The sequence below is a fragment of the Cibotium barometz genome, chromosome 25, assembly GCF_041138505.1.
Source record: "Cibotium barometz isolate CiBa-2024 chromosome 25, ASM4113850v1, whole genome shotgun sequence".
NCBI lineage: Eukaryota > Viridiplantae > Streptophyta > Polypodiopsida > Cyatheales > Cibotiaceae > Cibotium > Cibotium barometz.
The window spans coordinates 41,894,881-41,908,233 of NC_141070.1; the positions used below are offsets into that span (position 1 = coordinate 41,894,881).

General features: G+C 44.9%; 1 protein-coding gene across 1 annotated transcript in view; it reads left to right on the forward strand.

Annotated features, from left to right (window-relative positions):
- The window catches only part of LOC147624581 (phosphoesterase), a 69,767-nt gene extending 56,626 nt beyond the window's left edge, over window positions 1-13,141 (forward strand). Inside the window, exons 10-13 of the mRNA XM_086819600.1 lie at window positions 12,098-12,213; window positions 12,349-12,418; window positions 12,687-12,744; window positions 12,832-13,141. Coding sequence (XP_086675726.1) covers window positions 12,098-12,213; window positions 12,349-12,418; window positions 12,687-12,744; window positions 12,832-12,866 — 279 coding nt within the window. The 3' untranslated portion in view covers window positions 12,867-13,141. The remainder of the gene's footprint in view (window positions 1-12,097; window positions 12,214-12,348; window positions 12,419-12,686; window positions 12,745-12,831) is intronic.
- The last annotated feature ends 212 nt before the right edge of the window (window positions 13,142-13,353 follow it).

A 13,353-nucleotide genomic window follows, 5' to 3' on the forward strand; every position in this document is an offset into this window, starting at 1 on the left:
TTGGTACTGTTTTCATATGTACATGGACATTATCTGGTTCTCAGAACCCATGGAGCATTGTATTCTTTAAATACTCCCAATAAATATATCATATATTGAGGGTGGGGTCGGCCCGTTCCGGCCCCAGTGCTGGTGTCCATCTTTCCATTTCTGTTCATCTAAATTTCAAGTTGTTTTAAGTTGTCCATTTCATATTTGTGGTTTTAAAGTTGTGCTATTAAGCGTGTGGGTGTCCAACGGAGTCTTTCCCACTTGACGGGATCGGTTTCATTGGTATCAGAGCACGGTTGTTTCCCTCTTTCTAGTGGGGAAACGAACCTGTGTACTGGACATCCCGCTTTTAGCAAACTTTGAACACAATGGACAGCCAAGGCAACCCTTTGGAAGTGCCAAATTCGAGGGGTCCCTCTAGTGCTTCTCGCGGGTCTGATGCCCTGCGTGGTAGGCACAAGCCCCTTGAAAGGGTTATGGATAGTGAATCCAAGGGTCAACTGTCTCCAGGAAAGACAGTTATGCTTGAACAAGAGCCTGATGCTATGAGGGCTGAAATGGAACATATGAGAAAACTTTTGCAGGCTCAAGAGCAAGAATTAAAGTTTTTGCATGAAGATCCCCATCTGCAAAGTGCTATTGAAGCCAGGAAGGCTGATGCTATGGTTGATGTAACCTTTGAATCAATGGCTCGTGAAGTGGGCAAGAAACCAAGGGAGTTGGCACTTGCCTATCTCCTTCGCAAAGGTGATATCAAAGAGGGGGATGACGGAGAGTGAAATTCAGAAATCCACCTCGTTTGAAGCATGGAGATCCCGCATCCCAGAGGCTGAAATCTTTTATGCAAAAGGAAGAGGTGACTGTCACCTCTCGTCATGCATCTTCTCCGCAAGGCACAAAGCCTGATAGATATATGTATGCCAGTGCTCATGGAGGGCACGAAAGTCACATGCATGCAAGATATGTATCTCATGGTGACAGGTCTACTTCCAGAAAAATTTTGCCTTCTGAGTTGTCTCATGGAGAGACCATGCCATATGCAGGTAAGTCACATGCATCTGAGCTTCGAGTTCGTGGAGCACATGCCACCGTGCCCCATGAAGCTTCTATGACGGCCCATGGAGCCCATGCAGATAGGGCTATCCCGTTGGATAAGGGGAAAAGAAAAAGAGAGGACCATGAGCCTCATGCCAGGAAGCTCAAGGAATTCAAAGCAGGTGATAAATCTGTCAAATTTGATGTCTTTCATGGTGAACATGATGCTTCTAAGGTGTTAGCGTTTGTGGCACAGTTCGACATTGCTTTTAGCGATGAGGACTTCACAGAAAAGTCAAAGGTGCGCCATGCTAGCATGTTTTTGAAAGGGACTGCTGCCCATTGGTGGATCACTGAAAAGATCACCAAGGATCCCATCTCTACTTGGAAGGAATTCAAAGATAGATTTTATGCTCAGTTCTTGTCACCCAATGCAGAGCAAACTCTCACTCAAAAGTGGGACAGGCTGGAACAAAGAGACAATGAGAGTGTGCAACAGTATGTTAACAAATTCTGGAAAGTGTTGCTGGAAGTGACTCCCTTCATGCTAATCTCTGAGGATGAAAGAAAAAGGAAGTTTCGTTTTGGATTGCAACCTGCATATAGATCGGGTATTGAATTGCACCCGAAACATACGTTGCAACAACTCACAGCTTCTGCTCTTGCCACGGAGCAATTGGTGCTCAAGATCAAGCAGGATCAAGGAGGTTCAAAGGGGAAGGACAAGGCTGTCCCAAATCAGCAAAAGGGTGGACAGCCACCTAAAAAGAACTTCCGGGAGCCTTACAAGGGTGGTAAAGCTGAAAATAACACATCTAAAGAACAGGGCCCAAGGAAGAACAAATTTGGCTTAACCCCGGAGCAAAGAGAGCAATATGCTAAGGATGGAAAATGCTTTTCTTGTGGTAGCAAAGACCACATGTTTCGGCAATGCCCAGATCGCAAACCAAAGCACGAGGACAAGCACACCAAAGCAAATGTTCATGCAGTTCCTGATGTGCAAGGTAATACAGGTCATGATGCAAAAGAGCGTATGGTTTGCAAGGCTTGGGGGCAAATCAAGGATCAGCCCGCATTATTCATGTTTGATGACTGTGCAACTGACAATTTCATCTCTATGCAAATGGCAGCTGCATTGGGAATTGAGGTTGAAAACATGGGACCTCAGATTGAAGCTGAAGCTGCATTTATTGGCAAAGAGGTGCAGGTTACCCCTTTGATTGGGAAGTTGCGTATCCATATACAGGGCTATCTTGATAATGAGCATTTCTTAGTTGCTCCATTGAATGGAGCAACTAAGAATGGATGTGATGTATTGTTGGGCAAGCCGTGGCACCATAGGCTTGAGCCCCGCAAAGACTACAAGTCCAATATGATTTCTTTTATGCATAAAGGCCGCATGCATTTTATTGATGCTGGCAAAGAAGGGGATTCTATCCCAGTTGTATCACACATCCAAATTAATAAAGCAATGAAAAAGAGTCTTTCAGCGTACTTGGTTTTTGTGCGTGATAGTCTTGTGCCAAATCATCAAAATATGGATGCTATGTCTAATGATAGGCTGAATTTTCTTAATGCATTCAACGACTGTTTTGCTGACTCATTGCCAGGTGAATTACCTCCCCAAAGGCCCGAAGATCACCGTATAGATCTTGTGCCAGGTAGTTCTCCACCTAACAAACCCGCATACCGAGTGAGTGCTGCACAACAAGAAGAAATTATGAAGCAGGTAAACGAGCTTTTAGAGAAAGGTTTGGTTCAGCCCAGTTCCTCACCTTACTGCTCTCCTATGCTTCTTGTTCAAAAGAAGGACGGATCATTCCGTATGTGTGTGGACTATAGAGCTTTGAACAAGCTTACCATCAAGAACAGATTTCCTATTCCACGAATTGATGATATCTTGGATAAGCTTGATGGTTCAGCTTGCTTTAGCAGACTTGATTTGAAGAGTGGTTATCACCAGATACGCGTGGTGCCACAAGATGTCCATAAGACTGCATTCAGGACAGCCTTCGGATTATATGAATTCTTGGTAATGCCTTTTGGTCTCACCAATGCTCCTGCTACTTTTAATCGAATGATGGATAGGATATTCCGATCCCATCGCAAGTTTACAGGAGTCTTCTTTGATGATATCTTGGTTTTCTCCAAGAATGAGCAGGAACACAGAACTCATTTGATCACAGTGTTCGAAGAGTTGCGGAAGCATAAACTTTTCGTCAATGCCAAGAAAAGTGAGTTTTTCCTTTCAGAGATTCATTATCTGGGACATATTGTATCCAAAGATGGAGTTACAATGGATCCTGCAAAGATAGAGACTATTCGGAATTGGCCCGAATTGCAAAACGTACATCAAGTACGTAGTTTTCTGGGATTATGTTCGTATTACAGGCGTTTCATAAGGCATTTTGCTATGATTGCCACTCCTTTACATGATCTCACAAAGAAGAAAACTGCTTTCAAATGGACTTCAAAGGAACAGGATGCTTTCTTGCAGCTCAAGCATGCGATTATATGTGGTCCAGTATTGATTGTTCCTAACTTGCACAAGTCATTCGTGGTTGAATGTGATGCTTGTGGTGATTGCATAGGAGCTGTCCTAAATCAAGAAGGGCATGCAGTTGCATACGAGAGCCGTCGTTTGCATGATGCTGAGCTTCATATAGATATCTATGAGAAAGAGCTCTTGGCTGTAATTCACGCCTTAAAGATTTGGAAACACTACCTTCTTGGGGCTGAATTTGTAGTCAAGACAGATCATCAAAGCTTGAGATACTTTCTATCTCAAACCAAGCTTTCAGAGAAGCAGATGAGAATGGCAAATTTTCTTTCCATGTTTCATTTTCAGATTGTGCATACTCCAGGAAAGAAAAATGTGGTGGCCGATGCACTATCTAGGAGGCCTTATATTGCTGCAGTCTCAGTGGCCTCTCATGGAGATCTATCTGCTATGAGAGATTTGTATCATTTGGATGCTGATTTTTGCCATATATGGACTGATTTGATGGCTGGTCATTCACATGCCTCTTATGTTATCAACGAGGGTTATCTCATGAAGGATAATTGCCTATGTGTGGTGAAGGATTTGCGTCCAAAGGTTATGGACGAATGTCACGCTCCACCATATGCTGGTCATCGAGGTATTATGCCTACTACTCGCATGATTCAGAGGTATTTCTTTTGGCCAAGCATGCGTAAAGACATTGAGACTTATGTGCGTGCATGTATCACTTGCCAAAAGGTGAAATTTGATAGGCAAAAGCCTCCTGGTTTGCTTCAGTCATTGCCTATTCTCTCGCAACCTTGGGAAAGTATCACGATGGACTTTATTATGGATTTGCCTAGATCCCAGCATGGGAATGATGCTATTTGGACTATTATGGACAGGTTTAGCAAGCAAGCTCATTTCTTGCCCGTCAAGAAAACCATTAAAGCTGATCATATGGTAAAGCTTTTTCTTGCTAATATTTTCAAGCATCATGGTATGCCTATTTTGGAGGGCTTTATTTGATAATATGGGTACTAAGCTTGAGTTTTCATCAGCTTATCATCCCCAAACGGATGGCCAAAGTGAAGCTGCAAATTCAGCTGTGTTGGATTTATTGAAATGTTATGTGGCAGATCAAAAGAGTGCATGGGAGAAGTATCTTCCACTTGTTGAGTTTGCCTACAACAATACGATCCATGCTTCCACAGGAAAGGCTCCATTTGAGATTATTTATGGCAGAGTGGTCTTGCCACCCATCCTTCGTACTAAGGATGAAATTTTTGCAGCTGATGAATATGTTCGTGACTTGGATGTTGCCTTTGGTCAGGTGCGGACAGCCATTGCAAGATCTCAGGATAAGCATAAAATGGCTGCTGACAAGCATAGAAGGGACATGGAAGTCAAAGAAGGTGATTGGGTATTGCTGAAATTTGAGAAGGCTAGGCTTCGAAAGAGGCCAGGACGAGAAGGATCATATCCTAAGCTTTCTCCTCGCTATTATGGACCCTTCAAGGTGATTCACAAGATCAATGAAGTGTCCTATAGGCTTGCTTTACCTAGTCATTGGAAGATTCACAATGCTTTTCATGTGAGTCTATTCCGGAAATATGTGGGGCCAGATCCTGATGAGCCTGTCACAGAAGATCCGCCAGAAATTGAAGAGCTTGAGGAGATCCTCCAGCCAGAACAGATTGTTTTTCACAAGGAGAGAAAGCTACCTGCCGGAAAGCTTTCCAGGAGATACCTTGTGAAGTTTAAGAATTATTTGCCTATTGATGCCAAATGGGTAAATGAAGATTATTTTGCAGATTATCCGCAATTGTTGCAGGCATATCTTGAGGCTTTTCAGTTGAGGTCAACTCTTTAGAAGCCCGGGGGGATGTCACCAATTGGCCGACCATTTGGTCCATTCCTAGTTTTTTGCGTCTCGTTCACTTGAGGCCAGGCCGGTGTCTCGTGTGAAGAGGCCAGTATTTTGCTGACATGGACGGGAGCCAGACTGGTGCCACCCGTGTGTTAGCAGGATGGTGTCGTATGGACGGGAGCCAGATCAGTGCCACCCGTGTATGACCTGGACTGTGTTCGATCCATGGGACTGTCACGCCATGGAAGAGCCAGTATTCGTGCCGTGTTTTGCCTATGGGACTGTCACACCATAGGGAAACTCGTGCCTGGAACTGTGTCTTACCTATGGGACTGTCACTCCATAGGAAGACCAGGTTTTTATGTTTTTATGTCGTGCCAGTTTTGTGCCGACAGATATTTTGTACATGTTCCATGAACGGGAGATATGTCCATGTTACTTTTTGCACATGCACACATATTTTGCATGTTTGAAACTGTTTTCGCATGACATGTATTTGTGTGTTTGCCTGCCTGACGTGTTACTTACTAAGCGGGGACGCCTGCCAGTGAGTCGTGAAGTCTGCTCTGTATTCTGACAAGTTCTAGTGCATGTGAACAGGTGGTAAGTATGTTACACATGTTGTTTTAATGTTTTATATTCTAACCCTTTGATTTATAAGGTTAGGTGTTCACACTTATTTAAAAGTGGGCACCCCCTTTGGGCACCCACTTTGGGGCCAAGGTGGGGAGCCCCACTTTTAAGTAAGTGTGGGGGTGGGCATGGTCACCTACCCCCACTAATCCCCCACATGCATGCGTGGGTATCACCTAAGTTAACTCCACCTTTATTTTATTAAAAAAAAGGGCCCCCTTCAAGCGTAGAAGGGATCGCTTCCCTCTTACGTAGAGAACCACCATCTTTGCGCATGCTCTTCCTGAAGGCGACCCTCTACTGCTGGCTGCGCCTGACTCTCTGCAGGCGGCTGACTCTGCTGCTGGCTGCGCCTGACTCTCTACAGGCGGCTGACTCTGTTGCTGGCTGCGCCTACTACCCCAGGCGACTGCTGAATCTGCATCTTCACAAGGCACTGCTGCGCCTACTACCCCAGGCGACTGCTGAATCTGCATCTTCACAAGGCACTGCTGCGCCTACTACCCCAGGCGGCTGCTGAATCTGCTGTGCATAGGCGGCTACTGTGCTGCAGCCGGCTGCCACCACCTGAAGGTTACCTGCCTCTGTGCTACTACAGTCGGCTGCCCCACCACAACTCTTCTTCATGCAGACGCCAAAGCTCTAAACCTCTGCTGGTAACTGTGTATTGTCTCTCTCCTCTCTTGCAAGTGGAAGTTTCTCTCTCACAGTAGGCGGCTGTGCCCTTTTTGGGTGGAACTTATCGTGGTGAGTCTTCACGAGGCTACTCTTTCTTCAACAAGGGTGGTTTCATCCTCAGCAAACCACAAGTATTGGTTTTCTATCAACCATCTACAGGTAAGTGATTTTCAGATTTGAGTAAAGTATTATATGTTTAAATCTGATAAAAGATTCATCCCGCTCGGCCAACACCCGTTCGGTGCCGGGTTGTCCAAGCTGTATTGGCGAACCTCGGTCCAAAGGTGCTGAGATCGGGAGAGCCAGGCGTTAGTACGAGAGCGCCTGTTTGTGCGTGGTCTCGGAACACCAGTGAGGCGCTCTCCGCGGAGTCCAGTGAAAGCACAGGACCGTAGTGATTGGACCACACTAGTGGTTGTGCTGCTTCGAGCTTCTACATCGAAATTCGAGCCTACTTGTTTGGTACTGTTTTCATATGTACATGGACATTATCTGGTTCTCAGAACCCATGGAGCATTGTATTCTTTAAATACTCCCAATAAATATATCATATATTGAGGGGGGGGGTCGGCCCGTTCCGGCCCCAGTGCTGGTGTCCATCTTTCCATTTCTGTTCATCTAAATTTCAAGTTGTTTTAAGTTGTCCATTTCATATTTGTGGTTTTAAAGTTGTGCTATTAAGCGTGTGGGTGTCCAACGGAGTCTTTCCCACTTGACGGGATCGGTTTCAGTAGGTCGTAGGGCTGTGATTTGACGTCTTCATTCTCAGCCACATCTTGTACTTGAATTTCAGTTGTATAACTTCTTTCTTGTACATAATACATAGCAGTAGTTTAGGACTTGTGTGTACTGTATGCGTGATTCCGCTACACTTCTCTCTCTTTCTGGAAAACTCTAGCACATAGGCGCTAGTGTTCTACAACAGTTGGTATCAGAGCCTAGGGATCCTGTAATTATTTTTCGTTTTTGGCACTTGTGTGTGTTGATGCTTGGATAGTCTAGAGCGCTTAGATTCCAAGAGTGCACAGGTTCGGGTTTGGAAAAATTGAATATTTGGGTTCTCTTTATTGCACTTGGGGTATATTGTGCGTCCCTGCCCCAACAAACCCTTACCTCATCACGTAGGGCTGAAATCCCTCATCCGGTCCTTGATCACTTGATAGTTGTCATGGATTCACAACTCACTGATTTGCTTCTCAGCATGAAGGCATCCATGGATGCGCATGCGGCTAAAATGGAGGCTACATTTGCCCGTCTTGATTGGATGGAGTTAGCACTCGAGCACCTAGTATTCCAGATCTGGAATCTACAAGGGTCCGTGCTTAGGAGCAAGTGTTGGATGATTCCGATGATGAAGTGGAAAAACTTTCAGGAGGAGGATTTTTCACTCCTTTGGATGCAGGCAAGGATGTATTGGATGAGGTTTGTTGCCAATCCGGTAGTCATCATTCTACACCTGGGCCTAGTCAGCAGGAGAGATGCCGTTTGTATCACCGATGATCTCCTTTGCGGAGTCCCTCTCTACCAGATTCTTCGGACAATTCACGCTTGCCTTCACTGGCTCAACGTCAGGGTACTACGGGTTTTCCGAGTTCTTCCTCCATGCCTCGTGAGGAACAAGCTCAATTAATGAACCTTTTGAAGTCTTCCAAGTTCAACGGGAAGATGGACGAAGAAATCGTCACCAATTGGATCCGTGAGATGGTTGCCACATTGGCAACAAGTGGTTCAGATATTTTTCAGCTCCATTTGGTGCATATGGCTTTGATGGGTGTCCCTCTCTTGTGTTGGGAAGATCACCTTAGGTACCACTGTGTGACTTAATGGATGACTGCCGCAAGGTGGTCTTGAAGCAGTTTATTCTCGTAGATTATGAGCGTGAATTGATGAAAGAGTGGGAGCATTTTATGCAAAAACATGGCGAATCGATAATCAACCATCTTGCTTGTTTCTAGAAGCTTTTGCTAAAGCTCCCAAAGGTCGTTCGGCGGTCGTAGAGCGATTTGTGGATGGTTTGAAATCATCTTTCACGCATACGTTTGTGCACATCGGCTCCATGATCTTTTAGATGGAGTTCGTCTTGCTACAATCCTCGAGATGTGCGAGAGTTCCAAGTCTGGGACTGAACAACTAGCTTGAAGACTGTTGCCCCAAGATGGTTGCTGGACAATGGTTTTATTGTGACTCCATCGAGCACAGCGTGAAGGATTGTCCGAAGGCCTTGGAGGAGCAATTCAAGGAGGCTTCTTCAGAACCAGATCAGTATGGACTCTGAGGCGGCGACTTCTTTAGAACCCGAGGATGAGTGTGAAGGAGATGCATGTGTGTGTGTGTCTTAGCTTTTTTTTTTTCTCGGTTTGAGCACACATCCATGGTGCTTCATTGCACCAGGCCACAGGTACGAATAGAGCAAGTTTTCAGCTAGGTCTCTGAGGGAGAGTCTTCATTGTTGCTGTTTGCACTCAGTGGAGAATTTTTGGCTTAAGTGGTGATCGCTACAGTTATGGGGTCGTTCGAAGGATTCTTCTCACCTCCCACCGTTTGCATTGGGTGGAGTATCTTCAGTGTGTTATGTCATGGAGGCAACACACGAGGACATGTCATCATATTTGTCTTCGTCATGGGAGGATAGGCTAGGTGGTGTATCTTCACAGTACACAGATTTCTTGGAGAGTGTACCGACAACAGCCAGGGTTTTGCCCTCGGTGTATCAACAGATGTATTAATTGGAGTGTGTTCCACAAGACATGGGGGTTTTAGATATACAGATGCCGAACAATATTGATGGATACAGATTTGGTGCAATGTTTCTGAGGATTATGGTTCTTGATTTTGCTTTCTTTCTTCAGGGTGCATTGGAAACTGTGCAAGTAGTTCTTGTGCTCCATCTGAGCCAATGCATTAGTGGTTGGAGTTCGGGTAGTAGAGTTTTGCTCGGCCATTCTCTAGAGTGTTTTTCTCGTGGGCTATCGGAGGATACTCAGAGGTTTGTAGTGTTTTTTCATGGATGTTTGGACAGATGGAGAGTGCTCGATTAGGTGGAAGTTGGTCATCCGCACGTCTTTGTTGACATGGTGAGGACGGAATGCAAGTCTTCGCAGTGGACACAAAGTGGTCTCACAGTGTTCGGGATCTTGGGTATCTTGGATGAGCTTTTCTTGGATCTTTCCCTTTTATGGAAGGGCACTTTACATGGACATTGTGCAGCTTAGGACAGCTGCAATGCAAGTAGGGGAGAATGTGACACACATATGAGTATGCAAGGCAGAGCTAGACATCAAAAAACAGTCGACGGGCATGGTTGGATAGTGCAAGTGACACGTGGCACGGCCATGTGGCATTGATGAGGTGGCATTGATGACATGGCAATCAGGTACAACTGGTCGCAACAATACTATTGGCCGATCAAGAGCATTGGTGCATATATATACGTGGATAGCCTAGTCGTCATATTCATCTACTTTCCTCAGTGTTGGACTTCACAAAGCGTCTCTCTGTAGGCGAAGTGCTAGCTAGGAGTGTACACAAGGTCATAGGGATGTGATTTGACATCTTCATTCTCTTAGCCACATTTTGTACTTGAATTTTAGTTGTAGTATCTCTTTCTTATACATAATACAGAGCAATAGTTTAGGACTCGTGTGTGCTGTATTACGCTGCACTCTTCTTTTTATCTTCGGAAATCCCTAGCACATAGGTGCAAGTGTTCTACATATGGAAAGAGGTTGCAGACTCTGTGGGTCTCTTCTGAGCTCACGAGGCTTTTGGGGCTGGTTTTGACGAGTAGTAGTCACAAGCCATCTTGGGGCGCAACCACTCATCCCTAGGACAGAGTGTCCCGAGAAGAACTCCCAAATCCATAGTGCAGTCTGATCAATCATATCAACATGCACTTGCATGTAGCTTGACTTGGCATGATGCCAAACCTTCCTAAGCCGTCTCTTAACCATCTGGCCACCTATGGCCATCTCCGTGTCCAAACCGGGGGTGTTGGGTGTCCGTGCTACTCTTACACAAAATGGCTTCTTCTCATAAAGGGGGCCTTACAACATTGAGTTAGCCACAGTTTTTGCGCAGTCACATAGACGAGGGTGCAGCATTGATATCCAACACCCCGCCATAGTCTCCCCCCTGAGCTTGCACTTCTCAGGCTTGTCTCCTCTGCCTCCTTCCCTCAACCTGTCTCCCTCGGCCCTCCCTTTCCCCTTCTCTCCTTCACTAATCTTTCTCGTCATCTAGCTTCTTCCCGCCTTCACCAGATTTGTGGAGCAAGAGAACTCCATTGCAGCGACTCTTATCTATCCCATTCAAGGCCACCATCAACTGTCAATTATTCGATGTGGACCTCCAACTCCTTGCCTTTTCAGTGTCTTCCCCCGAAGCCACTACCATGATTTGCAAGTTTGTCGGTTCAGCTTGAGGATAGATACTGGATCTCTTGCATGTTGGCTAGGTCGGTGAGCAAGGGTGCATCATGGACGCCCAATTCCTTGGCAATGGATACATCCGACTTTTAAATATTTGATGTGGACCTCCAACTCCTTGCCTCTTTAGTGTCCTCACCCGAAGTCACTACCATGATTTGCAAGTTTGTCGGCTCAGCTTGAGGATAGATATTGGATCTCTTGCATGTTGGCTAGGTCGGTGAGCAAGGGTGCATCATGGACGCCCAATTCCTTAGCAATGGATATATCCGAATCAAGTTTGACTCGTCCACTTTGGTTGCAAAGACCTTGTTGTCGAGTCCGCTTGCACTACAGGGCAAAGCTTCTATAATGGGCTCCTATAGAAAGTGGGACTCCAGCTCATAGTCACAAGAAACGTTTCGAGGTTTTTGGGGTTTTGTTTTGAAAGGTTTCGTCCCTCAGCTCAGAAACCGCGAGGTTTCGAAAAATCAATGAGTCCATAAAGTATAAATACTTACAAAACTTATAGTAGCTATCTAAAAACATAGTGTAATGATTAAAAAATGGTCTCTTCTCACACATCTCGGGGAACCATCCTTATTTTGGTGAGGCATCATGACAATTTTGCTTGATTAGATGCCACAAGTGGTTCAATCAACGACTGTTAAGAAATTGAAGAGAAGGTGGAAATTGGGAAAAAGATTTAAGACATTGAAGGAAGACAAATGGGAAAGAAGAGAGGAGAAGAAGAAGAGCAAGGGAGAAGAAGAGAAAGGAAGAAGAGAATGAAGGAAGGAGCAGCAGAGGTGAAAAAATACATTTTGAAGTGGAGCACCAACATTAGGGTGAACATGGGAGGGCAGCACGGTGGCGGACCAAGTGGGAGATGGAGAAGGGCTCAGCTCATGTCCCCTGAATGAGAAGTTAACTGTAGGCAGATGAGCAGCACAGGAATTTTGTCTTTGAAGAATTCACCAAATTTATGCTGCTTGTTTATAACAGGTTTTCATAGCTTGCGCAAGGGAGGGGACTGGTGATCTTTTTCGGAAACCGAAGGATGGCATGTGGATCTTCTTGGAACATCATTTCAACAAAGCTATATCCATAGACAAAGCAAGGTCTCTTGCTTTTAGCTTATCTCGGTTGATGAGTCATTGAAAAATGTGTAGTATAGAAACACTTTTTAAAAGGTGTTTTTGTGAAGAAATAATCAGGTTTCTTTTCTTGCTCTCCTCCCTCCCCCATGCAAACAGGTCCTTCTATGTTGGAGATGCTGCAGGGAGGCCTGGTGACCATAGTGATGCGGATCTTGGGTTTGCTAAGGTTGGGGATTGTTGATGTTTTTTTCCCTTTTTTGTTTTGTTTTGTTTTGTTTTTTTTTTTTGGGGGGGGGGGGGGGGGGGGGGGGGGGGGGGGGGGGGTTGTTATGTATTAGGTACGGTCCTTACTGTAGGCGGCAAAATCCTTCACCACCAGGCTACACACCCCTGGGGTTCTTAGCCTAATGGATAGCCAATGCTGTCAAGATATTATTTGTCGTTTGTAGTATTATTCTTGTACTGATAACAAAAACAATGTGATGATGTTACAGGCAGTTGGATTGCAGTTTTTGCTGCCAGAAGATGTCTTTTTAGAGGCAGCCAAACAAAGTAGCTAGTGATGTATCAAGCTCTATGTAGTACTAACCTTCATAATCATTTGTAGTAGTATTCTTATACAATGTGATGATGTTACAGGCAGGAGTTTTTGTTGCCAGAAGATGTGTTTTTAGAGGCAGCCAAACAAAGTATCTAGTGATGCATCAAGCTCTATGTACTAACCTTCATAACTATCACATGTTATTTGATTCACCGGGCTTGATGCCCACAAAAGGCCTGGGTAACAATGGTGAAGTAAAACAGTTTGTTTTGGGGTTGGAAAAGCACCCAACTATTTTGTACAATATTGATGTACTTTTTTGCAATGGCCTGGAGTACATCCACGTTTGAGACTTGTGTAACTTAAAACAAAGTTTTAAGTCATTGCAACCCGTACATTTATACCCAATCATGTCGTGCATGGATCAAGTGGGTGGTTTATGGTTTGATTACGACTGTGTGATTCTTGTATAGGGTAATGTGGTTCAAGTATTGGACAGTCCCCAGTTCCAGCTTATTGCCTACCCCTATTTTGAAACACCAACTTTTTTGCAAAGAACCACCCATATAAGGGGTACAAAAATTATGAGGTGTCATGTTGTGGTTGGCTGAAAAGGTGCA